The following is a 27,364-nucleotide window of genomic DNA, read 5'->3' as shown; positions in this document are numbered from 1 at the left end:
TGGGCAGAAAGTTACTGTAAAATAGAGGTTTGCTCTCTGTCCCACCAATCAATGCCACTAGAGCACTGTAATGAAGGGTTCACTGACCCTATGAATCCAGACTACAGGTTAGCCAAAGGGCAGCCCGTGTAGCCATTTACCCTGCTTAAGAGCCAGTTTTTTGTTTTTGATAATTTCCCTTCTTTTCAGATACAATTTCACATTGTAACATTTTAAGAGTTTTAGAAAAAAATATCTCAGTTAGACACAAGTTAGTTTTAATTCTTAAGACTTGGGTCATATAGAATACATTTGTGTTGACAAAAAGCTCATTATGCTGAGGCATTTTTAAGGTCTTGTGTATTTCAACTTGTGATTTTTCATTTTAAAACTAATTTAAAATGGTAACTGACTGCCACAAAAAAACAATAATAACCTATCACAATTTCTTGAAAAAGAGCACAAATATCCCGAGGCATTTTTAAAGTCTTGTTTATTTCAGCTTAAGATTTTGTCTTAAACCCAAACTAAGACAGGGACATGATTCTATATATTAGTTGTTGATTGGCACTAAAATAAAACAAAATATAAATAAATAAATAAATAAATAAATAAATAAATAAATAAATAAACAAATAAATAAATAAATAAATAAATAAATAAATAAATAAATAAATAAAATTTTGTTGTAGAAGGGTGGATTTTGATTAAGAGAGCAACATTTGCCTGGGTAAGAATAATGAGATTTTTTTATTTAATTAATTTGGCCCCATCCTAAAGGACAATGATCTGGAACTTGCAATGAAAGGAATACAAATTAAGGAATTTTAACTCACTTATGGTCAAAGTGTAAGAAATTAACTTACATGTTCATTTGTTTTTCAAACAAACCTTTATGTTTTTATCTTTTTCTGTTGGAAACAAAGATATGTTGTAAAACCTGGCTTTAAATATATGTGCTAATCAACAGTAAAAGCTGTCAGTTAAGCTTGACAAAGTGAAGCCAAAATATTGCTGGTTTTCCTTATGAAGAACAATAATTGGCCACATTTTCAAGTTGGACTATCCTTGTACAGACATCAACCACATGTACAAACATCTACTCTCATGAACACACACATGTACTCAAATTCCCTTGCCGTCCCATATTTACCACTTTTCAGCAAGATTTTCATTCAGATATGTGCCCTTCTACAATATATGAAGGCTGAATTTTTAATCCATCTGTCTTTCTTTCTTTCTTTTTCTCTTTGGCACTCCAGGGTCTTGGGAAGAAAGAAAGAAAGAGAGGGAGAAGAAGAGGGCCGTGGCTCCTCACGGCTCGACTTTTTGAAGCGTCTTTATCGGGCCTAGCAGCGGCGTTCTGCGTGTCCAAGCCTTGCCTTGCTTTTTATCCTTTGTGCTGGCCAAGGTGTGTCAAATGCACTGAGCTTTTGTGCGGCAGGCAAAGACGACACATCGCATTCTGTCTTCTGTCTCCAATGGGTGCGAAGGGGGGTTGATACGAGGGAGACAAAAAGCCAACATACAGAGGGCTCGGGCGCTTCAAAGCATGGTCGCACAAAGGCTTATGAAGCGTTACTTCATGCGGAGTTGTGCCAGATGTAATTGCGGGGTTCCCGAAGATAGAGAATCACACCCAACGCCGTGCCCCACCCCACAAAATCTTGAAAGAGCCGCTGCTAAAAGGCAGCAATGCCAGAGAGAGCGAAAGTTTGCTGCACTTTGATTAACCATAAACAACTGAGTAAATAAGCTATCCTTCGGGGCTCCGTTACAAATTTCCCCACTTGCTGACTCCAAAAGGTGATTTCACGCATGGAGCTTGATAGACGCAGAGTGAATGGAGGCCTCCGCCGGAATTCATAAAGGGGCGAAGCTCCGCAAAGTGTCAAACTATTTCATAACTGCTTCACACATTTCTAGTATCAGCAGGATCGAAGTCTCTGGCAGCTCTTTCAAGTTTAAATTGAACTTTTGACAGCCAATGATGTTGATTCATCGTTGATAAGCAGACTCTTTGCTTGTTGACTCTGTGTGTCGTGCGGGGACATGTAGGCTCCACTATTCAAGATAAGCCTTACTCGTCTTGATGTGTCTCACGGTGGCCTCCCGCTGAGACGTAAGCGCATGTTGCGTGCATGTCTAAATATGTTTCTGGGCACAAACAACTGAGAGGGGGCAGGTAACTCGGAGGCACCGCACCTTGTTGTGCCCAAATGCCGAGTAATTGGAGATGACCCAATGATTGGCTGAGTAGACGGGGAGGGTCTGAAAGCTTCCAGATGAAGCTCTCCAGGGAATGAGGTGTTCCTGCGCTCATGGCGGCAGAACTTCCAGGTCCTCCAATATGGAGATTTCTATGAATGCCTCCATCCTGATCACCACAGGTGGGCTCGCAGACACTTAGGGCATGTCAGGTTGTTGGCACCAGGTGTGCATTGGCTCCATTATGCCAGGAGAATAGACTTGAATGAGCAGTGAAGAAAGGTAAAATGAAGGACTGTTCAAACACTGCTTTGACTTCACCAGGTGGACCACTTGGATTTTAAATTCAATAATCAAATCCCATTTCATGTCTTTGTGCATGGCATGCATCAATTTGTCTGCATATTTCTAACAAACACAGAGTATTTTGGTATTAAAAGGTGGTTCATTAGATCTGTTAATGTACAATGCTATTGCCCCTCCTCAATCAACAAAGCTCTTTGGTGAAACGTGCTCTAAAAGTGTTGCTAGCGAGCAGCATAATCACTTTTAGTCTGTGCTGGAATGAAATCTTCCCCCTGATTTAAGTGGATATGAAGAAGTCCTTGTACATCCAAGCGATGTTAAATGGCACCTGGCAGAGTGAGGAAGGCCTAGCTCTCAGTTGCATATTAATGACGAAGCAGCTATGAAAGAGAATAATTCATTCTCTTCTATGCCAACACATATGTAATAGAGCTAGAGCACAATAAGCATACCACTGCATCTCAGCCCCACATTTCTACCAAACAGCAATACTGTATTCAAAGACATGTACAGAAACCTTTCAGAGCTAAGCTGCACAATGCATTCAAAAAAAAAGTGTCGAGTAGACAAAGTGTAGATGACTGATTAATTGTTTTTTTTTTTGGCATTCTTCCGCTGCCAGTAACAGCTGGACAAAGTGTGCCATGATCAGTAGGGGGGGTTTGCTTACAAAGCTAAAAATTCATTTATTGATGAGTACATGTACCGGTTTTGCAAAGTTAGCATATTGAGAACGTTTTCCTCTTTTGGGGGCAGATAGTAAAGCCTGATGACCAGCAAGTTATGAAGGGCATTTTATCTAGAGAAATCATCCTGAAAATGAGCTCTGAAACAACACTGTAAAAAATAAATCCGTAAAATTTACGGTAAAAAAACGGCAGCTGTGGTTGCCAGTACTTTACCGTTAAAAATATGGTACACACCGTAAAAGTAATTCCTCATTTTTACGGTAAACTACCATATTTCATTAATTTATAGAGGTAATATGTCTGTATTTTGAATTACCAACACATACTTTGTTACACAGTTAGACACATTAACACAGCCACATGCAGGTGGTAATGAGTAAGTTATATAATGAACCAATTCTCATCACAAACAACTTTTTCCCACAAGCAGAAAAGTGTATCAGTACATAGAAGGTGCTCAGTGTTATTCAAACAGCTACTAAACACCAGTGTGGTAACACACATAAAATTAAAGTCATGAAATAAACATTGTTTATCAACATTAGATGTAACATAAATCTCTAACATACAAAACTGATGGAGAAACAACTAAAAAGATCCATAATAATCTCAACAAAAAGCACTATAAGTGATGTGCCATACAGGGAACTGGGAAAGTCAATTTACGTTTTTTCGCCGTATATATTAAGGAAACATATCGTTAACCAGGTACGGAATTTTACTGTAGTATTTTTAGGTTTTTTTACCGTTGAAATCACGGACATTTTTTACAGTGAAGTTTATACCTACTGATTAAAAAGTGGATGTTGAACGCAGAAAGAAATATACTGAATTACAAACCAAAAAATTCGCATGAGTAATTCAAGCTGGGAAATTAAAGGGATCGTTTGCCCAAAAATAAAGGTTTTCTCACTCACAGAGTTTCTTTCTTCTGTTAAACACAAAAGAAGATATTATGAAGAAAGCTGGAAACCTCTAACCACTGACTTCCATAGTAGTTGCTTTTCCTTTTAAAATATCTTCTATTGTGTTCAACAGAAGAAAGAAAATCATTAAAATTAGGAACCACTTGAGGGTGAAAAAAAATATGGGTACATTTTGGGTTTTTCCAACATAGTAAACAAATCTATACTCTTTTTATGTACATAATTTACATCTACACTACAAATGCTGGGCTTTTTCAATCTGAATTTGGGGATAATATGGCTCTCTGGCATTTTTAAAAGTGTATATAGCCTCTAATAAACATTTAAGGGTGTCAAGTCAACATTTAGTTAGTGTAGATCAGGAGTGTCCAAACTCAGTCCTGGAGGTTCAATGTCCTCCATAGTTTAGCTCCAACTTCCTTCAACACACTTGCCTGGAAGTTTAAGTATATAAAGAGCTTGATTAGCTGGTTCAGGTGTGTTTTATTGGGGTTGAAACTAAAATATGAAGGACACCGGCCCTCCAGGACCATTTTTGGGCACCCCTGGTGTAGACAAAATAAATAATTACCCTTCAGGTACTTCAATTCTGTTTTCATACATTGATTTAAATTGCGCCTGCATCATACACTCTCAGAAATAAAGGTACGAGAGCTGTCACAGGGGTGGTACCTTTTCAAAAGGTACAAATTTGTACCTAAAAGATCCATATTAATACCTCAAGTGTACATATTGGTACCTAAAAAGTTCAAAAGCTTTCCTTTTAAATTTTGTAGGTATTAATATATACTTTTGAGGTACCAATATAGACCCTTCAAGTACAAATGTGTACCTTTTGAAAAGGTACCACTCCAGTGACAGCTCTCATCCCATTATTTCTGAGTGTATTTCCTCATTACCTCAATTCAAATGCATAGATTTAACTGTAATTCAATTCCTATTTTATCTGTATAAATAAGAGATGCACAAAACAACACCAAGTACTTTAGTTGATGAATCACCTGTCTGCACTAGGTCAAGGATGGTGCTTTAAATCCATGTTTCCCCAGAAGGTCAGGTCTCTCCAAGACAACTCAAGGCAGCCTTCGTTTGAGATACTACAAATAATCAAAACACATTGGAGATAATAAGACCCAACAGCCTATCTTCACAGACACAGCATAAACTGAGTCCTTCACCAGAATTCATAAAGAGAGAAACTCCAAGAACTGTCAAACTATTTTGAACTTCTTCACACATTTCTAGTTTCAGCCAGATTGGAGTTTCTGGCAGCCTCTTTCAAGTTTAAATTGAACTTTTGACGGGTACTGAAGTCTGCATCAACTCAGCAAACTCTGAAAACACAACCTCACAGAGCAAAACACTCTCATGGTTTAGGCCTAAATGTGACAACAAACTGAATTTCGGTCTAGTAAACCATCTTCTGCCTGATCTACTCAATTCTTCCCTGGTATGTTGACTGATATACCTACAGTAGCTTCGTCCTCTTATTAGAGCTTCATAAACCATAAGTTTATGTCCTAATCATTAACGTTACTAGATAAATGTTAACACCTTTTCATACCCCACAGTTTAAAGGGTGAAAATACAACCACTTAATATTAAATGGCATGTTAATCTGGCAACCGAAAATACGAATTCAATCCGAACACATAAACAGTACAAAATTAAAACGTCTTCAGTGTGGAACACGGCAGTTAAACATATGCATACATAACATGTTGGGGCTGCAGCCTCCTGCTGGGAGCAGGCACGACAAAGCCTCTCTAAAAGGAATACCTCTGGGATCGCTAATGATTAATTAGCTTGTGTCATTAAGTGAAGCAAATGTCACCCAAACTTCCTAGGGAAGCTGTCACACCACGTGCGCTCGCTAAAACTCCCCAAGGGGCTTGAAGAAGATGTGCCTCTGCGGCGAGCAAACCCTGACATCCAGTGTTCAAATGTAGAACTGCAGCTTCATTAACAGACGTCGTTGTCGATCAAAATACCTTGACATTTAATTAAAGTGACATTCTGTAGAGTTATTTTAGTTCAGTCTTCTTGTTTTGGCTGCTGTAGTATGAATTTATCCATAAAAATTAATTTAATTGTAGAACATCATTGGACAAATATGTCTGAAAACAATATGAGGTACCACTCAGGAAGCTACATATTTTATCTGTACAAGACAGAAACAGCGAAGCAAACAGACACTTACCTGCAGATATCCAATAAGGCTGAGGTCTGAGGCCTAAATGGATACAATCTCCTTCAGTGTTTACCAGTCAGAGTGGTCACTAGTCACCTCTTTCTGCTTTTTGTCAGGTTAGTCTCTCGTTCTTGCCATTTTCCCTCCTCTGCTCATTCTCTGACCTGTCTGTATGGCTGAATGGTGACAAGTACTGCCTGTCTGACTCATTAGAAGTTGTCCAGCCAACTGTGCAAGAGAGGCTTTCTCTTTTCAACCAGATCCTGAGAGGATGGCGGAAGTAGACAGGAGGAGGAGATGGAGGCAACAAAAAAATTACTGGCAATAAACACATTACCAGCAGACACGGGGACTCCCCTGGAACGTTTTTAATGCTCACACAACCTTATTGGTACAATGGCACACCTGTCAGGGCATTTCCACTCAGTAAGCACGAGCAAAGCGCCCGGGCCCTCCCTCTGTTGCGCTCTCTACGTGGTGCTGCATGTCTTCAAGAAGACTCTATTCAGTCGGCTGCTATGACCGTGAGATAATGGCGTAATTTCACCTCAATGTGCACACACATGCGTTCTTGCTCAGCTCTGAGGCGCTCCCTCCTTTCTCTCGCTCTCAAACAGACACTATGACTATTGTCCAAAATGGTGGTTTTTGGTTTTATTGTGTGTGCAGTGTTTTCTTTGAGGCCAGGGTGGTCGTGGACACCCTCCAGGAGGTAGAGATGGACACGGCGAATGGGGCTTTGATGGACTTCTGAGTGCCGACACAAAGCTCTCTATAGTCTTTATGTGTAACGGGGTGAAGGGTGACCTGCGCTAATCCTGCTGATCAAACCCTCTTCTTCTGGTGATCTCAGCTACAACATCATTATCACTGCCCATTTAATAGCATATTCATTTAGATAGCTAAATAAACATGTGCCAGACTGGTTGGGGTTGAAATTATGGCATAACCGCTCTAATTTTTGTTCTACTATTGTGCAGTCTGTACATCTTCCGTCAATGGTCTTTGTGGTCGGTCTGTTGTATGTTTAAGGCCCAGACTGACAGCAAGTCAGACACCTCCTGCTAGACCGGCCATGTGATGTGTATGTTTCAGGCTTGCCTGTCAGATAGGGAGATTTAATTAAAGTCTACTTTGTTCCTTTATGCCGTCTCTCCTTATACAACACCACTCCTCTGAAATTAATTAGACCAACGGTATTTGCTATCCTCAATGGTGGAATCACCTTCCCCTGAAAGGAGGCTTACATTTAAGAAGACACTTTATTTTTACACACTTGAGGTTTGTTGTTTTTTGTGGTCATTACCCTATTCAGTCTTGGCTTTCATGCAGCTGTGGCCTTGGCTAAAAAATAAAGGCCTTTGTACTGGCTTCATGAATGCAAGCAATGGGTCCATGGCAGGTAGCCCTCATAGTAAGTTAATCTCCTGAAAGAGCCCCATACAAGTTGTTTTAATGTCTTCCTTTGGCCTACTGAGGACTGTCATCAATCGAGCACTTCGCTCCTTTGTGCCGGTGGTCCAGTTGCATGAATGGGAAGCGCCAGACTGTGACAATGGCTGCCAAGAGTGGCAAAGTAATCACCTTCCAGGGAAAACATAAGTAATCACGTCTAAACTGTTTGAGCATTCATACAAACAGCATTCTGTGATCTGGGAATGTGAATGGGTGCTTTTCTAAACAGCCAGTGCTTGTAGAGCTTCTGTTTGTTTACATGTGAGCACCAGAATCTTTCTGTCAGTGCACGCTCGGGCTGGAGAAGCAAGTGGCCTTGTTATGTTTATATGAAAACAATGATGTACTAAAAACAGCAGTATGCATGTCAGGACTATAGTTGGCAATGTCTTTTCATAAAGATATGACAGTAATGTACATGTTTATAATATCATTGTTTACTCTGACATATTTTTTTGTAGTTTCATATTTAAACACATTTTAAAAACCACCTGCTTATGCACCAGAAATCCAGTTAATTACATTTCACAAAATTTAGCCTTAATCAGCATTTATGATTGCACTTGATATTTATCTGTGTGATAATTAAAAGGTCAGGATAAACTAAACAATTTTTTCCTGAGATGAATATGCATCAACTTTAATTTCTAAGTATTAAAAGAAAACCTTTATTAAAAACACATGTTTTTGATGCAGAATAATATGTAATAATATCTATTTAAAGCTGCGGTCACACTGCACTTTTCTCCCCATAGACTTCCATTCATACACACACGAATGCGTCAGACCGGAAACACAAGGTCATGGGTCAAGTTTCGCAGGTCGCTGCGGTGCAAAGTTCAAGCTTAGTGAACTCTTACCTGCGAAATTGCATCACTTGACTGCGTGAGACCAATCGAGGATCAAAACACAACCTCTCTGGACAGAAATTTAAAATATGGAGCAATCACTTGCTTTTTTTATTGTCTAATTATCTTGTTTAATCCCACCTCTTTCCGCAGCGACTTACGACAGAATTTCGCAAGCTCAAACTGTTGTGTGACCGCAGCTTAATGAGCTATACTCACTGACCACTTTATTGGGTACACCTGTCCAACTGCTCATTAAAGCAAATTTCGAATCAGCCAATCACATGGCAGCAACTCAATGCATTTAGGCATGTAGACATGGTCAAGACGATCTGCTACAAGTTCAAATCGAGCATCAGAATGGGGAAGAAAGGTGATTTAGGTGACTTTGAACGTGGCATGGTTGTTGGTGCCAGATGGGCTGATCTGAGTATTTCAGAAACTGCTGATCTATTGGGATTTTCACGCACAACCATCTCTAGGGTTTACAAAGAACAGTCTGAAAAAGAGAAAATATCCAGTGAGCGGCAGTTTTGTGGGCACAAATGCCTTGTTGATGCCAAAGGTCAGAGGAGAATGGCCAGACTGGTTCAAGCTGATATAAAGGCAACAGTAACTCAAATAACCACTCGTTACAACCGAAGTATGCAGAAGAGCCTCTCTGAATGCACAACACATTCAACCTTGAGGCGGACTGACTGTGCCACTCCTGTCAGCTAAGAACAGGAAACTGAGGCTACAGGTCGCACCGGCTCACCAAAATTGGACAATAGAAAATTGGTAAAAACAATGAGAATCATTGAGAATCAGGTCAACGCCACAGCCTACCTGAGTATTGATGCTGACTATCTCCATCCCTTTATGACAACAGTGTACCCATCTATATCTAGCAGGATAACGTGCCATGTCATAAAGCGTGAATCATCTCAGACTGGTTTCTTGAACATGACAATGAGTTCACTACTCAAATGGCTTGCAAAGTCACCAGATCTCAGTCCAATAAAGGACCTTTGGAATGTTGTGAAACGAGAGACTCGCATCATAGATGTGTGCAGCTGACAAATCTGCAGCAACTGCATGATGCTATCATGTCAATATGGACCACTATCTCTGAGGAATATTTCCAGTGCCTTGTTAAATCTATGCTATTAAAGATTAAGGGCAGTTCTAAAGGCAAAAGAGGGTCAAACGCGGTACTTGTAAGGTGTACCTAATAAAGTTGCCGGTAAGTGTATAAAAGCATGTAGAATATTCAATTATTTTGTTGTGTGCAATGGTAAATTGCAACAAGCATTTATGGGATGTTTTTACTCTACCAAAGCGAAACAAAACTGTTAATAAAACTGATGTGTTGACTTTGTTTCCTCTCCTCAACTCTCCCCTCAGGGCACTTTTACAATACCTTAATGTCTTAACTTAAGATTTGGAGAAAAGGAAAAAACGAAATTACCATGATCATTAAACAGATTGGATTCTGTAACACTATTCTGTAGCATGATGAGCCACTAGGTGGCCTCTTCCAGTGAAATGCAGTGTTACAAAGAGTCATCTGTTATTGTTTACAATGTGGCTTACTACACAACCCTGCGATAAAATCCTCTTTGCATTATTCACTAAATAAATCTCTCTGAAAATAGAGAAGAATTCGGAAAAAAGATGAGCGATCCGATATAAATCTATTTTAGGAGCACATTATGGCTATGTCATTTTAGTTCCCAAATAAGCAATTATGACAGAGTAAATTGTACCTCAGAGACGTGGTAAGATGAAAATAGCAATGGTCCGTTTTAGATCCATGATATTGTCACATAATTAAAAGCAGGCAATGAAAATGAAAATGGCATGGCAGGCATCTCTACTCGTAAAATAAAAAAACTCTAGTTGCAGAATCCATCTTGATACACTAGATGGCGCTAAACACCAACAACTCATTGGTGGCTCTTAAGAGTTTGATGTCAGTGATTTCAGTCAGCTTGACGTTAATGACAACATCACAGCAGTATTGCGGATTACACCCACGGCAGTGATAAACACCATGATACCTAATAAAGATTAATAAATATTGTGATCCAGTAGTTTAAAGTAAACGCAAAACAATGAACCTAGTACTTTTAGGCCTTCAGAACAATGTGCAAACGCATCATCTTTCTGTGAGGTTTGCAATCTGTTTGTTTGGGCTGCCTTACCAAGTGTGACATAACACTGGCTCAACCAACGCTGCGAATTGAATAAACAATGGAAGACGAACACATGTTTAATACTTCATCATCATTACTCATCTAGTGTATTTATCAAATGTAGTATGACTATATCATATCATATTTTAGGTTGACACAAAGTAAAAAAAAAGTATTTCTATGTAAACTTAATTTTAAATGCTCAATGTAATCTGTAGTATGCACAGATTGTTATATCTTTCTCTTGGTAGCCTATTAAATAATACAAGACGGATGAACTGCAGTGTATTTTGTTGATTGTACTTCATTCCAGTGAACGTTTCTCTGAAATTAAAGTATACTTCACTTATTTATTAAATTACACAACCATCATATACTAAACATATTCCCTGCCAGCATTTTTGTAAAGTTGTTAGTAAGAACAAGCATTTTTGATCATTCATTCATTTTCTTTTCCGCTTAGTCCTTTTATTAATCTGGGGTCGCCAAAGCGGAATGAACCGCAAACAGCCCATGTTTTACGCAGCGAATGCCCTTCCAGCCACAACCCATCACTGGGAAGCACCCATACACTCTCATTCACTACGGACAATTTTTAGCTTTCCCAATTCACCTGAACCGGTGAAACCGGAGCACCCGGAGGAAACCCATGCCAACTCGTGGAGAACATGCAAACTCCACACAGAAATGCTAACTGACTCAGCCGAGGCTCGAACCAGCGACCATCTTGCTGTGAGGCAACAGCACTACCTACTGCGCCACCACGTCACCCCCATTTTTGATAATTCAGACAAAAAAGGTATGCCGATATCAACAGAACAAAGAGATCTTTATTTTTAAATAAACAAAAAAATTAAAAGTGTCTTTTTAACAGACTGATTGTGCAAGTAAAACCACGTGGGTTTCATTCAAATAAAATAAAACAAAATAAAATGATGAGAAATTGGCATCTTGACGAAAATAAATAAAATAAAATACATATTTTAAAACTGTACCCCTTAGTGAGTGTTTTGAACGTTAATTTAGAAATGTAATACAGATTACATCCAGGGATGTGGTGGAAAAAGGGGACATTTTAAAACCCTTAACGTAAAAAAGCTTAACGTGGTTTAATGTTCCTAAACATCAACCTGAGAAACCCAAATTTCTGTCAAACTTTAATTGTAATTAACCCAAACTACAGTAAAAAGAACGAGTCCCAATTCCATAGATAAAGTAAAAAACATCACGTTAAGTGTTTTTTCCTCCATGAAGTCTATTATAAGGAAAAAGCTTAACGTGGTGTAACGTACCTTTACAACAAGCAAGGAGAATCACATTTCTATCAAATTTACAAGTGATTAGCTATAAAATAATAAATCCTGTTTCCACAGCTAAAGTGAACAATATTGAGTTAAGTGTTTTCCCCATATGTTGTTGTGGAGATGTCATGCACATTTTTTTGACATTAAGTGTTAATCTATCATAAATAAAATTAGATTTTATGAACAGCCTTTTTAACATTTGGTTTCTTTGGTTACAAGTTAATGTGGCTTAACATTACAAGTTAAGTTTGACAGAAATTTTGGTTTCTCTAGTTGATATTTAGGTTCGTTAAGCCACATCAAGCTTTTTTCACGTTAAGGGTTTTAAAATGTGCTGGGAAAAGTAGTAGTGTCATGTTTCATTTGGCAGAATGTACAACATTGGCTAGACAACGGCTAACATTCTTCACAACATTTTTTTAACAAAAGAAGGAAACTCAAACAGAACAGGTGGATAATAAGTAGGTTAAATGATGACAGAATTGTAATTTTTAGAAGATCTACTTCTTTAACATAACTCTGATTTACAAATTGATTTCAACTCCCTCACACTAATAAAACTGTTTCATGTAGTTAATTGGTCATCAAATGTCTACAAAATAATCACAAATCTTCACCTAGAAACCATAGTGTTCTTTTCAAGTCACAAAATTAATCACAAGAACAGGCTAACTTTAGACACAATTTGCATGTTCTATGCTAGTTTCAAGCATATATTCAACGACTGCACAAAGAAGAGATATTTTCACCATATTGCTGTCGTTTCACTGCTAGTTGGTTTAGTTTGTTTCTCATCATGTTGCCTTAGCTACACTTTAGCTGACATACAAACTTTAGCTGACTTAATCAAGAAACATGTATATTAGCATGACAAATAAACTAGCCCTTAATGCCATTGGTCTTTTGATTAATTCGAAACAATTGAATAATTGCAGTGTTGTGCAGTAAACTTGACTCCAGTGTACTTACCTCACTCTAGTGATGATGAATGCTACAATCCTCAAAATAGAGCGCCGCCTCATGTGCGTGCGATCGAGCCAGCTCAAAGCAGGTAGGAAGAAACCGTGCTGCGCGCATGCGCGAAGGAACGGAAAGGAGCTCGGGAACTCGACTCAAAATTTCCCGACTAAGTTAGATGTTTAGTTTTATTTATTTATTTATTTATTTATTTATGTATGTATTTATTTATTTATTTATTTTTCATTTATTTATTTACACAGGAAAGCTATGCGCAAACATAAAAACGCACACATATAGACGAATTACCATGTTTTTAAACATTTAGGATGCGCGTGCAGTGAGGTGGCAGAAAAAAACCGGGAGCGCTAGCATTTATAGCGAGGGAATGACATCCGATGCGGTACAGAGTTTGTTGTTGTCAGAAATAAGTTATATTGATTACACATTATATATATTATTTACATAATGCTTTCAGCATATTATAACAGCTTGTCACCCAGGATAAGCACAGTGATTCGGCAAAATGAACGTTAAAGTGAGCGGCGTTCATCTGACAGGTCCAATTGCGATTGCACCCTCCCAATGAATATCGAAATGGCCAAGCATCCAGCCCGAAATATACATTCTCATTGAAGCTCAAAGTGTTTTTACAGGAGAGAAGTTAAAGGTCTACAAGTCTTTGGATGCCAACAATGTTGTTCTGTGTGATCATGTGCAAGAAATAATGTTCCATGATTACCAGATTCAACACTGTAGTGCTAAAACCGAGGTTCTGCCTAGCCAAAGACAAGAAAAGAAGACAGAGCTGTACAAGGCCTGTGCAGTGAATTGCACCCACTTACACATAAAGGTAAAGTTGGATTTATATTCGCACATTTGGACTTTCTCCCTAATAATAAAATTTCATAAAAAGTATTATTTGCAAACTCTAAATAGCGAAATCATATTAGCAGCCAATGACTATCAAAGTACAAGATTGTTCACAGTCAAATAAACAGTGTTAATGTTGTTTTCAAGTAACACTTGCAGGTTATTTCAGACCGAATATTTAAAGTGCTGTGGTAAACAATATAGGCAGTGTCACAAGTTGTCACTGACTGAATGTGTGACTATAAAACCAACTTTACCTTAATAACGTACACTTTGACGTTTCATTCTAAGCATTCAGTGTCCACATTTTATTGAACCATGTGTAATTGTTTTTGTTGAAATCATTGCTGGAATCAAAAACGAGTAATGTGAATGATTCAGCATAGCATGAACTTACCTGATATGACATGAGAACTGCAGACTAGAGCATTTTTAATTAGGTCATCACTTCATTTAGCTCCCTTTTAGCCAAAGACGTCTGCGGTTGGCATTAAAAGCAATGTGGTGTACGGTAAAAGTTAACCTTTTTTTTTTTCGAATTTGGAATCCTACCGCACAACACGACATGTTTGCTATTGCAAATGGTCTTTTTTTGCAACCAGTGTGACATAGGTTGGTAATTCGTCTATAGACTATACATATAATATTTTATAGGGTATAAAGGATTTTTATTTTGTCAGTCACCTGGGTTAAGCACTTCCGGTAAACTGTATGCCATTGCAAAATTGGCGCGTTTAAGGTCTGTTTTCTTTAAAACTCAGCGATCTCCACTGGCTGAGTGATATTGGATATAAAGTGCATCTCAGATTGTACAAGAAACACTGCATTAAATTACATTTCCCCCCGCCATGTCTTTAAAATATAAACATTTATTTTACCCCAGTATAATCAGTGGAGCTTCTGCGCTAGCCTGCCGATTCCGACGGGCACGTGTGAGTAAACGGCTTTTCATCTCGTTTTACGCTTGAGCAACTAAATGAATGCCAAAGTCTATTTAACTGATTGTATTTTAATTACGTTACAACATCGATGCTGTAAAACGAACCGTATAGAATGAAGAAAAGTCACATTAACCATTCACCGAAAGTTTATCAGTATGGGAAGAAACACTAGCTCCACATATACCCTATTATTTATCAATACCCTCCAGAAAAATGGGAAACGGTCCGCCTCACATACCTGAGTTGTGTAGTGTAAATATTTCAAGTAATTTATTAATTTAATGTAACCAATATTTTTTCTATAGTAGGCTATTCTTTTAATATATGCTATTTAAAACATGTAATAATTACTCTTCTAAATTGCTAACAAATTGTTTCGACAATTTAATTATAAAGCACAGCCTCAAACAAAAGCTGATTTTCTATACGTCTCAGATTATGCAGATTTAAAATCATAGCAAAAAGCTATGATAAAAAACTAACCATGCCCTGGAAACACTAACCATGCCCTGGAAAGCAGTATAAAAAACAGTACATCTTAACTATATATAGAAATTTATATATATATATATATATATATATATATATATATATATATATATATATATATATATATATATATATATATATATATGTATATATATATATATATATATATATATATATATATATATATATATGTATATATATGTGTGTATATATATATATATATATATATATATATATATATATATATATATATATATATATATATATATATATGTATGTATATATGTGTATATATATACTAACACCAACAGCATCAGAATAGACTAACTTAATGTACTAATGTATGTGGACATTAAAAACAGACAAATAATAATGAGTCAAAAGGATAGCTTTTTAAAGAAAATACTTATACCCCCAAATCGGTATAAAAACATTTCAATATATAATAATAAAAAATATTCATAAACAATTTTCTCAGTAAAGGAAACAGATTACAGTATCTGTTTCCATCCACATTTTAATGTGCATTTTAGGATATGGTAAAAAAAATGAATGAAAGCACCAAGATGGTCATAAATTGGATTACATTTTTGATCCGATAAAAAGATATGAACTACAATGGAAACTTACAATGATGATTTTGCATAGATATCTGTCTTACACACTCTTGCACAATTGTTTTCACAGGCAGTGCACCCAAATGCATGATAACACCACAGAGTGATATTATCTGCCATTCTGAGGTGCAACTTATTTAGGTTAGCACAGTTGAGGAAAAAATAGAAAAAGCGACCTCTCAACATCCAGAAACATTAAATTAGACTATTCGTTTATTTAGGCTATTCATATGTATATCAAGAAGTGATTATTTTTATTCTAAAACTGTCGAAAATATATTATGCAGCTTCGGATGGAAACAGCTAATACATCTATTTTGTAATTAAATTATGTAACGCCGTTACATGTAACCAGTTGGGAGTTTGTGTAAAACGATTCAGTGTGCACTACGTAGTGTGCTTCCTTTATTCATTTATTTATTTATATTTAACCACCCTCTTTATTGATTGTCTTCCCCTTGATGCACCATTATTTACCCTGGAAGGTTTGATTGTTTAAGTGCACTCGAGAGCACCAGCAGCGTTACAGTCCAACTGAGCAGAGCTGAGGATGACATGTAACCGCTGTGACACTCTCCTGTATCCGCGCCAGCGCATGTTCACACGCGGGTTACAAAACCCACTGCGTTTTTATTAAACAATATCTGCCCTGACGCGACGAGCGAGCGCCTGATTGATGATTCTCCATCTCTGAATGAAGTCCTGCTCGCAGAGAGCTGAGGACGCGACTGCCATTGATGACACCGAGGAGACTAAAATGGGAGAACATCACAGGAGCGCTGTCAGTGAAGAGAGACACACAAAGGCGACTGACAACCGACAGCCATTCGAGAGGAGACGAACGGAGGCTTGGTCTTCAATGATCGTTCGCACGGTAAATGTCTTGCATCCATTGCCGATATTTGACCGTAGAGAAAAAGCAGCGCCACTTTTAGCGCGCGGTTAACAATGGAATTAGGATTTCCAGCTGTTCTTATTGTTCTCATGAAAGGTAGCTAGATGCATATTATTTGGCCCGAGCTTACTAACATTGATTCGGGAGGAAGGTAAGATGCGATGCACACTGCTTCTGAGCCATCAAAATGGATTAAACATCTCTGTAGCCTACACAGATGAGTTGTTCATTACGCACTCACTGGTTTAATATAGGTAAACGTGCATACTAATTTGTAAATGCATGCAATGAGTAATATATTGTTCAGTATGCAATGTGATAGGCACTAGTATTCATCTAATTTAGATAGTATTATGCAGAAAATGCATGCGTTGTTAACATTGTAGCTTATAGAACACTGCTATATGTTGTCCAAGAAGATTTATCATATTGTGTATTGAATAATATGTTTTATATAGATTTATGTATATAAATTTCAAGTTTGTCATTGTGTGCTGTGAGTAATGTTGGCTCTTGTTTGATAAAGTTTCATTCAAGGCTTAGGGATGCACTAATATTACAATTTTGGCAGATATGACATCAAGACAATATTTGTTGTTGATTATTGTGTCTATTTGCAATGAAATCTTAATGTATCATTGCTAATAATTTGATATACAGCTCCGGAAAAAATAGCAGACCACTTTAGAGTTATTGTAGTTCGATTTGCCATTAATATGGGTGTGTTAAATTAAATTCATTCATTTTCTTTTCGGTTTAGTCCCTTTATTAATCAAGGGTCACCACAGCGGAATGAACCGCCAACTTATCCAGCACATGTTTTTACGCAGCGGATGCCCTTCCAGCTGCAACCCATCTCTGGGAAACGTCCATACACACTCATTCACACACATACACTACGGACAATTTAGCCCAATTCACCTGTACCACGTCTTTGGACTGTGGGGGAAACCGGACCCCCAGAGGAAACCCACGTGAACCTAGGGAGAACATGCAAACTCCACACAGAAATGCCAACTGACCCAGCCGAGGCTGGAACTAGCGACCTTCTTGCTGTGAGGCGACAGCACTACCTGCGCCACTGCGTCGCTCCACATTTAAATAAAATGTTACATTTATTGTATAAGCAACATTACATTCATTTTCTTTTCGGCTTAGTCCCTTTATTAATCTAGGGTCGCCACAGTGGAATGAACCGCCAACTTATCCAGCACATGTTTTACGCAGCGGATGCCCTTCCAGCTGCAACCCATTATTAGGAAACACCCACACACACACTCATTCATACACATACACTACTGACAATTTAGTTTATACAATTCACCTATACATGTTTTTGGACTTGTCGGGGAAACTGGAGCACCCGAGGGAAACCCACGCCAACACGGGGAGAACATGCAAACTCCACACAAAAATGCCAACTGACTCAGCTGCGGCTTGATCCAGCGACCTTCTTGCTGTGAGTCGATTGTGCTACACACTGTGTGACCGTGCTGCCACAACATTACATCAAATGAATAAGAATGTTATTATATGCACAATCGCCTCAGAGCAAGAAGGTCACTGGTTCGAGCCCCGGCTGGGTCAGTTGGCATTTCTCTGTGGAGTTTGCGTGTTCTCCCAGGTTCCGCTGGTTCATTCTGCTATGGCAACCCCTGATTATTAATAGGACTAAGCAGAAAAGAAAATGAATAAATGAATTTTAGTACATAGTGCTGTATTTAAAGAAAAATAACATATTCCATGTTTTTAAATGTTATAGTAACATATTTTAGACACAAATATATCAATTTTCCCAATATTTAAGGTCAGAAAACATATTTTATATTGACATGTTGTCATTTATTGTGAAGAAATGCTCTAAATAATACTCTTATCAGAAATTGCCAACTGAATACTTTGATCAAAAAAGATGTGAATAGTAAATTCTGAGAACTTAAAATTAATTTTTAAGTGATCTCTGTAATGGTTTCCAGAGTTGTAAATTAATATTTTGCAATATTTTAAGAATCAAAAATCAATCTTTAAAATGCTTAAGTGTTTTAAATATTCACTTACAGTGTGCCTTGATGCCTTGTAAATAATTATAGACTGAATATAAATGTTTATGTTGGACACAATAGTTCATTCCAATGTCTTTGAACCTACTCAGCTATCATTACAGTGTGAACTCACAAGTGTGAACATTCATCTGAAAGGGATCAGGATGTGCTGAACATCTTTTTTTTTTTCTATTACATCCTCTCTTAAGGTGTGAAGAGTGGCAAAACAGTCGTCAGCCTTTCTGGATGGTGTTGGCGATATCTGAAAGGCTCCTAATGCGCTATCTCCCACCTTGTCTCTGTCACCATGCCCACCTTTCCACCTCTGGGCAGTAATTCCAGCACAGTGCCCTGGGACCCCGGGGCAGCCCTGTCGCCCTCTCTGGTGAACAGCACAGTGAAGATGGTGCTCATATCTGCGATCGTCTGCACATCGCTTTTTGGAAACATTGTGGTGCTGCTGGTGTTCCAGCGCAAACCACAGCTTCTCCATGTTGCTAACCGATTCGTGCTCAACTTGCTCCTTGCTGACCTGCTGCAGACGGTGCTGGTCATGCCCTTCGCCATTGCTGCCACTGTGCCAGAAGTCTGGCCACTGGACGCTCGGCTTTGCCAGGCACTGGTGGTGCTCATGCATCTCTTCGCATTCGCTGGCGTCAATACCATCATCGTGGTGTCCATAGATCGCTACCTGGCCATCATCCACCCACTGTCCTATCCAACCCGAATGACACCGCACCTGGGCACCAACTTAATCGCTCTCACCTGGCTCGTAAGTGTACTTCAAAGCACTCCGCCACTGTATGGATGGGGAACCATTGACTTTGACCGTCGCCACAATGCCTGCACTGTTGTATGGTCCTCGAGTTACTCGTATTCTGCCCTGGTGTCTGCGCTTTCCTTCTGGCTGCCTGTGGTGATCATGCTTTGCTGCTATTGGATGGTTTTCAGAGCGGCGAGACGACAGAACGCACTGGTTCACCCCATCCAATCCAACCCCCCTCTGGATTCCCAAGCATCTTGTTCCAGCCCCCAACGGCAGCAGCAATCGCAGCAAGAGACCTTTTCTGCAACTTATCCCATCAGGACTCGGCAGAGACGCTTCCAATATCACTGTAAGGCGGCGCGGGTGGTGTTTGTGATCATGGCGTCCTACGTCCTCAGCATGGGCCCGTACAGTGTCTTGAGCACCATATCCATTTACTCCAGTGCAGCAGTGCCACCCTGGTTGGCTTCAACAGCACTTATTCTCTTCTTTCTGCAATGCTGCTTACACCCCTACATCTACGGCTACATGCACCGCAGTGTTCGCAAGGAGTTCCTGGCGCTGCTGTGCGGCCCTTTCTGCGGGCAAGGCCGGATCAGTCAAGGCTCCGCTGTGGACAGTTGCTTCACAGTGACAGATGGGCGGCTGGCACACAACAACCTTTCAAACCAGGCTGCCCGTGCGTGTCCTCTCCGCACCTGGGAAGAAGGCACCACATCTTCTTCTCCTACAGAAAGGAGGTCTAAAGACAGCCGTAAGGAGACCACCTCCATCAGTCTGAGCTCGGAGAAGGAGCTCACTGTACACAGCACCGCCAACAAGCAGCCCGAGGAAACTTCTACAGGCAAATTCTGAGCGAGTGTCGAGGTATATACAGCTTTTTAATTTCTGCTTTGGGCACACACTCCTAAAAACAAAGGTTCTAAATGCGTGGTTTGCAACAGTGCCACAAAAACATTTTTGGTTCCAGAAAGAACCGGGAATAAGCCTTAAAGCAATTTTTCTTAGTGTGAAAGATTTTTAGTTATTTAAAGAACTTTTTGTACAGTGGAAAGTGCATCGTTGATGTAAAAGGTTTTTCATGGCACCACTAATGCTAATAAAGAAACTTTATTTTTAGGAGTGCGATTTGGTATTTTGAAAAGAAGTACTGTGCCTTTAAATACAAGCTTACTGGATGCACTCTAATGCAGGGGTTTCCAAACTCTGTCCTCAAGGGCCGGTGTCTTGCGTAGTTTAGCTCCAGCTTCCTTCAACACACCTCCCTTGAAGTTTTTAGTGCAGTGTTTCTCAACCACGTTCCTGGAGGCCCACCAGCTAGGGATGTGCAATTAATCTAAAATTCGGTTTCGATTTCAAATTTGGCTTCTAACGATTATGAAAAAGCATTAATCAAGATAAACGGTTATTGCATCATATTCCGCCCCCTTTCCAGTTGTACACATTTGTTGCTCTGCAAAGCTCAGTTTCATGTGAACATTACTAAAAGCATGTACTGTAATGTAAAGTTTGCAGCACGGGATGCGCATCGTTCATTGATGTACATTCGAATCATTCATGTTTTTAAAAGAGCGAAAGAGTTCGCATGCTGTTGTGTGTGTGTGTGTGTGCGCGCGCTCAGCCTCAGAGACGAGCAGAGCACACATATCTAAAGTCATCTTAATATGAGCACTTGAATGGTCAAATAGGTGTCAAACACGGTGTTTAGTAATTATTCATATTAACCCTCATTTGTGTAATAAATAAACGAGTTGAGAATCGAAACATGGGAAAGAGAAACCATATATCAGAGCTCTTAAAGCGACAGGGCACAATATTCCTGCTGTCGACTGTTTTTATCATTAATAATCAAACAACCAAAGGAGAAAATCCCTCACTGCTTATTACAGAGAGGAAAATAACTGTATATATACAGTTGAAGTCAGAATTATTATTAAAATAGGTTTTAAACCTGCTTTTATTCAAGCCAAAATAAAACAAAAAAGCCTTTCTCCAGAAGAAAAATATTATAGGAAAGACTGAAAAATTCCGTACTCTGTTAAACATCATTTGGGAAAAAAAAATAAAAAAATTCACAGGAGGACTAATAAATTTGACTTCGTTTTGAATAATCGTGATTACAATTATGACCAAAATAATCGTGATTATGATTTTTCCCATAATCGAGCAGCCCAGCTCTGCACATTTTCCATGTCTCCTTAACTGAACACACCTGATTCAGATCATCAGCTCATTAGCAGAGACTGAAAGACCTGAAATGGATGTGACAAAGGAGACATCCGAAACATGCAGTGTTGGTGATCCTCCAGGAATGTGGTTGAGAAACACTGTTCTGGTATACCTAGAAAGAGCTTGATTAGCTGGTTCAGGTGTGTTTAATTGGGGTTGGAACTAAAATAGGCAGGACACGGGCCCTCCAGGACCGAGTTTGGACACCCCTGCTCTAATGTGTTAGCTGTGCTTTACGATTAGTAAACAACACTGATGACAACTGAAAAGCTTAGCAAACATCGTTTCCTTGTAGGAACTAAGGAGATGCATGTAACGATGATAACATTTTTATATTATCTTTTAGTCAAGGGTTACACTACAGTTGAAAACATTCAAATGCAGCAAATTGCATTAAATGTAACATTTTTAACAATAAGAAAGTTTTTTGAGCAGAAAATCAGCATAGTAGCATCATTTCTGAAGGATCATGGGGTATGAAGATTGGAATGATGTTGAAAATGTAACTCAGAGGAGAAAATAGCATTCAAATATATTACAATAGAAACAGTCGTTTTTAAATAGTGGGAACATTTCACAGTATTACTGTTTTTACTGAGGTAAATGCAGTCAAATACAGTTAAAGTCAGAATTATTAGCCCCCCTGAATTCTTAGCCCTCCTGTCTATTTTTTCCCCAATTTCTGTTTAACGGAGAGAAGATTTTTTTCAGCACATTTCTAAACAATAGTTTTAATAACTCATTTCTAATAACTGAATTATTTTATCTTTGCCATGATGACAGTAAATAATATTTTACTAGATAGTTTTCAAGACACTTCTATACAGCTTAAAGTGACATTTAAAGGCTTAACTAGGTTAATTAGGTTAACTAGGCAGGAGAGGGTAATTAGGCAAGTTATTGTATAATGATGGTTTGTTCTGTAGACCAGTGTTTCCCAACCCTGTTCCTGAAGGCACACCAACAGTCCACAATTTCAACCTCTCCCTAATCAAACACACCTGAATCAACTTATCATAACATCAGAAGAAACTCCAACACCTGAATTTAATGGGTCAGTAAAGGGAGACATCCAAAATATGTACTGTTGGTGTGCCTCCAGGAACAGGGTTGGGAAACACTGCTGTAGACTATGGAAAAGTAGCTTAAAGGGGCTAATAATTTTGACCCTAAAATGGTTTTTAAAAAATTAAAAACTGCTTTTATTGTAGCTGAATTAAATCAAATAAAACTTTCTCCAGAAGAAAAAAGTATTATCAGACATACTGTGAAGATTTCCTTGCTCTGTTAAACATCATTTGGGAAATATTTAAAAAAGAAGGGGGCTAATAATTCTGACTTTAACTGTAAATACAAACTTGGTGAGCATATGAGAATACTCAAAAAAAAAAAAACATTAGTGTATGTAAATGGGAAAGTGTCTCAAAATTGACAGCGCTGTCAAAGTCTGGTTATTCAGACTAGAAATCTGAAAAGACATTAAATTAAATGAAATTTCAATACCTTTCTGTGTGGTTTAAAATATTAAAAACATACAGTAGAAGTGCTCCATACTGAATATTGATTTTCATTTAGTAGTTTACTGTAATACTGAAATATTCATTAAAATAAAAATATTTTTGAGACAGTATATAGTAGAGTATAATGTCCAAAAAGATGAATGTTCTTTGTATACATCAATGTCAAATGTACAGCTACTTTTAAAGAAAGTATTCTTTGCTGTTTTGAAAAAGATTTTAGAAAACGTGGAGAGATTTCTGTCTATTTTTCTAAGCATACATATCAACTGAATCATTGTCACTGGAAGAAAAGTTCTCCTACAAAGTGTAAACTGTAAAATTTTATTTATTTATTTATAGTTAATGCACCAATAATACTTAAGCGATGAATCTCATCAACTTTAAAGTATGAGTCTGTTATTGAATGTATTTCTGTTGGTATTTTTAAAGTGTATAAATGTCATTATTTTCTTTAGTATTTTGTAGATATGCTGTATATACAGAGGAGGTTAAAAATTAGAGGACAATTTATATACACTTGGTTTTTGGAAAAATACAATCTTGATTGTTCAAATTGGTCTTCATCTGATCAGGACATCGGAGGATTTCGGATGCTTTAAAACGGCATAGGGTTTGTCAGATAAATAAGGAAATTATCAGCAGGCACCAGATTAACATCAATAACTTTAAAGGAATCTGAACGTGTTCTCTAAGTTATATCAGTGTTCTTTTTCAAATATTTCATCAGATTGTTTACTGTGCTCCATAATATATGTAACTCATGAAATATGCTAAAAACTGATATTTTAGTCCTGTTAGCAAAACATCAAATATGACCAAGCAGTGACGAATGTCATCAAATGTAAGAAATAGTAGATTGTTTTCTAGTTTTGATCTCCACTGTATATTAGGAATTATTAAGCTTATTTTCAGGCTATTAAAATGTTATCAACTAATTCTTATTACCATAATGTGGTGTGCCTGCTTTGATTCTTAATGTATTTTTAGATTCATATTCTTTTGCGGTGGTGCACTCACATTGCACTTTTTGCATACTAGATGTGCACTCTAGGACTGTTTTTTTTTCATACCAAACTCATTAAAAATATTTGCCTCAGCCTACTTATTTGCAAAACATAAAATACATTGCACCGGGTACATTTTGTTGCACGTTTCTGATGACAAATCCACCAGAGCGCACCCTGTACATTTTCGCAAGTCTGAAATATGTTTGTGTATACTTTACCTTTTGGGTACATTTTGTTATACGTTTCAGAAACACGTCCTTCTTGTATAAGTCCATGAGAAGACGAAGCTTATCGTAACCCTTCACCAAAGTTTTTAAGCGTAATAGGAAAGTGCACTGCGACCATGTAGTTTTACCAGTCTGATCTCACAAGGAAGTGTAACTATTTTACATATTAAAAGTGGCTAATTCATATGATTTCATTCATATGAAAATGTAACCTTTTTAAAAGGAGCTAACCATACTTCTTATTGGAGGATGAGCAAATCGTAGAAATTAATATAAATTAGCCACTAAGGCCCTGATCACACAGAACACACTTTTTGTGTTGAGAGGCACAGCTTTTGAATGGTTTTCTAATGGCCACGAGCGTTTTGCGTGCTGTTTAGAGGAGAGATCTGCACGGGACTAATTTTTTTAGTCCCGCTCCCGCAAAGTTTTATTCCGCACCTGACCGCTCCTGCTGTATATTCAGTCTTTGCTTACCTGCTGCCTGCTTAGAATAGTTTTCTACCCGACCCAACAGTTCCTGCTAAATTTAGATCTGGTTTCCAAAATCTCACATTTCAATTGGGTACTACCAAAAGAGAGAGAGATAACAGATAAAACTGTAGGTTGTGCAAGGATTGTAGGCTAACTGGCAGTTCTGTTTGCCCCTTTGTGATGAGACATGAGTTCCACCTAAACCTGAGCTTCCAGTCTTGTGACTGCTAAAGGGTAAAACTTATATTACAGGTATTATTACATCGTGTAAAGAGTAATTTTTTTCATTTGTGTCTATGATGCATGAAAAACAAAAAACCATACATCAGACTTACCTAATGTTGGTTTCCTAACAGTAAACTGACCGTTTTCTAATGCAAGCTTAAGGACAGCACATCTTTACTCTGCTCTCCCATGTTGGTAAAGCCCGGTCTGAGGACCGTTATTCAGATGATGCACGCACAGACTGTACAAAGAAAAAAAAAGTATGTGAAGAAAGCACTGGTCCATGTGTTCAGTATGTGTATCGTGAGCACTGGCTATACCAGTGCTCAAAAAGAATGAACAAATCACAGATACTGTATGCTGTTCTGAAATAAAGTCAGGACTCGAGAACTCTAAATTGTTAGCCCGCCCGCTCCCGCTCAAATTACACCAGAGTTACCTACCCCTTTCGTTTTTTATTCTAAAATTTATTCCCACGCCGCAAGAAATCTGGTCGGGTCCCACGGTACAGCCGCGGGAATGCAGACCTCTAGCTTAGAGATCGAATTTTTACCACCTGCTGCACCTCGCATGTTTGTCGTTGCATGCTGTGCCCCTGCAGTTGGAAAAAAAAAGCGGAAAAAGCACATTACGTCAGTGTTTTTTTATTCTCCAATCAAATGAAAGCAGAGGCGAGGTTTCTGTTGAGGTAACAGCAGTGTTCGTGTTGGCAAAACGACAACAGAGACTTGTGGTCACTATATGGCTTCACAAATCTTGAATATCCCAATATTACTAAATATTACAATTCAAACAATATCAATGCTCAAGCACAATATGCAGCTGATTCAGTGGTTGCCTAGTGACATAAAAAAGCACACCGCACTTCTAGTCAACAAATATAGGCAGTGCGATGCACCTTTGCGTCCTCAGAATGAAAAAGCGCACTCTGTGTGATCGGGCCCTAAATCAAACCGTTATGAATTGCAATGAGTTTTACCTTGATTTTGCATTGCTTTTATCTCTCTTGTGGAAATTTCCTTCAGTGACTGGAAAACAAGAGCTTTGCATCACAAATACAAGATCATACAAAGTGAGCTATCGAGGAAACTGACCAAACCAAAACAGTTGTACATAAGTAGATGGAGAGTTAAGGCGAATGTATCAGATTAGAAATTATGGACATAGCCAAGGTGTGTGCTATAGCTAGGGTTTTGTGCTATTGTTTGTATTCTTGTGCATGAAAACACATGAAAATAATCCTTTATTCATGAAAAATATGTCCCTGTAATGTCACACTGGCCTGTAGCATTCATTTTTACCTAGAAACTACAGTCTAGCATATGTTGAAGTACATTTTTAATGTTTTACAAAATAAAATGTAGGCTGTGGCGCATATTTCCAATGAGCCAGTTTTGTAAAAAAACAAACAAACAAAAAAAACCCATTACTTTTAACTCAACAGTACATTTAACTCGAGATATTTATACATAATGCTAGTATTTGCTGAACTGCCTTTAAGTAATCAAATATATTTTATTTCATTTTTGGGTGAAAAGTGACCTGGAGATTCACCCAAGAGCAGCTAATGAGCTACGGATCTCAGGGTATTGATGATGTACCTCTTGACCAGTGTTGAGAGTCAGCTCTCTTTAAGAGTGCCTCCCTCGATAAATTGTACTTTGTGTCTGTTTAGTATAAGTTGTTCGATCCCCTGGCACTGCCAATTTATTATATAACCGCTGACTTGATGTGGGATTAAACGATGACTTCACGAATGATGAAGCACTTTGTTATTGACCATGCACTTAGCTTGACCCTGCACAAAATGGTACAGCTGGTGCTTTGTTATTAATTCCTGGGTTATTCAGAAGTCAACTGTGTATCAAAGCCGCAATTCCTTCTGCTACAGCAAAGTATTATTTTAAAAGTGCAGCAATACACATTACAGAAAATATCAAATGTATGTCAGTTTTCATCGATGTCTGCAGCAACAATCAGATTTTCAACAAACAGAACCGTAAACAAGGCATCATATGT

At 38.2% G+C, this 27,364-nt stretch overlaps 1 protein-coding gene across 1 annotated transcript; it reads left to right on the top strand.

Moving 5' to 3' along the window:
- The first annotated feature begins 16,530 nt into the window (after nt 1-16,530).
- gpr101 (G protein-coupled receptor 101) lies at nt 16,531-20,794 on the top strand. The gene is made up of 2 exons (XM_056472644.1): nt 16,531-16,834; nt 19,107-20,794. Exon 2 carries the CDS (start codon nt 19,205-19,207, stop codon nt 20,516-20,518), a length of 1,314 nt encoding a protein of 437 aa, XP_056328619.1. The 5' UTR covers nt 16,531-16,834; nt 19,107-19,204; the 3' UTR covers nt 20,519-20,794.
- Nucleotides 20,795-27,364: the final 6,570 nt, after the last annotated feature.

Source organism: Danio aesculapii, chromosome 14 (assembly GCF_903798145.1).
Source record: "Danio aesculapii chromosome 14, fDanAes4.1, whole genome shotgun sequence".
Taxonomy (NCBI): domain Eukaryota; kingdom Metazoa; phylum Chordata; class Actinopteri; order Cypriniformes; family Danionidae; genus Danio; species Danio aesculapii.
The sequence above is the reverse complement of the archived record's forward strand: the minus strand, read 5'-3'. Positions and strand labels throughout refer to the sequence as shown.

What these genes read in the sequence shown, in the direction of transcription:
- gpr101 (XM_056472644.1), top strand. Translation starts at nt 19,205, where the DNA reads ATGCCCACCTTTCCACCTCTGGGCAGTAATTCCAGCACAGTGCCCTGG.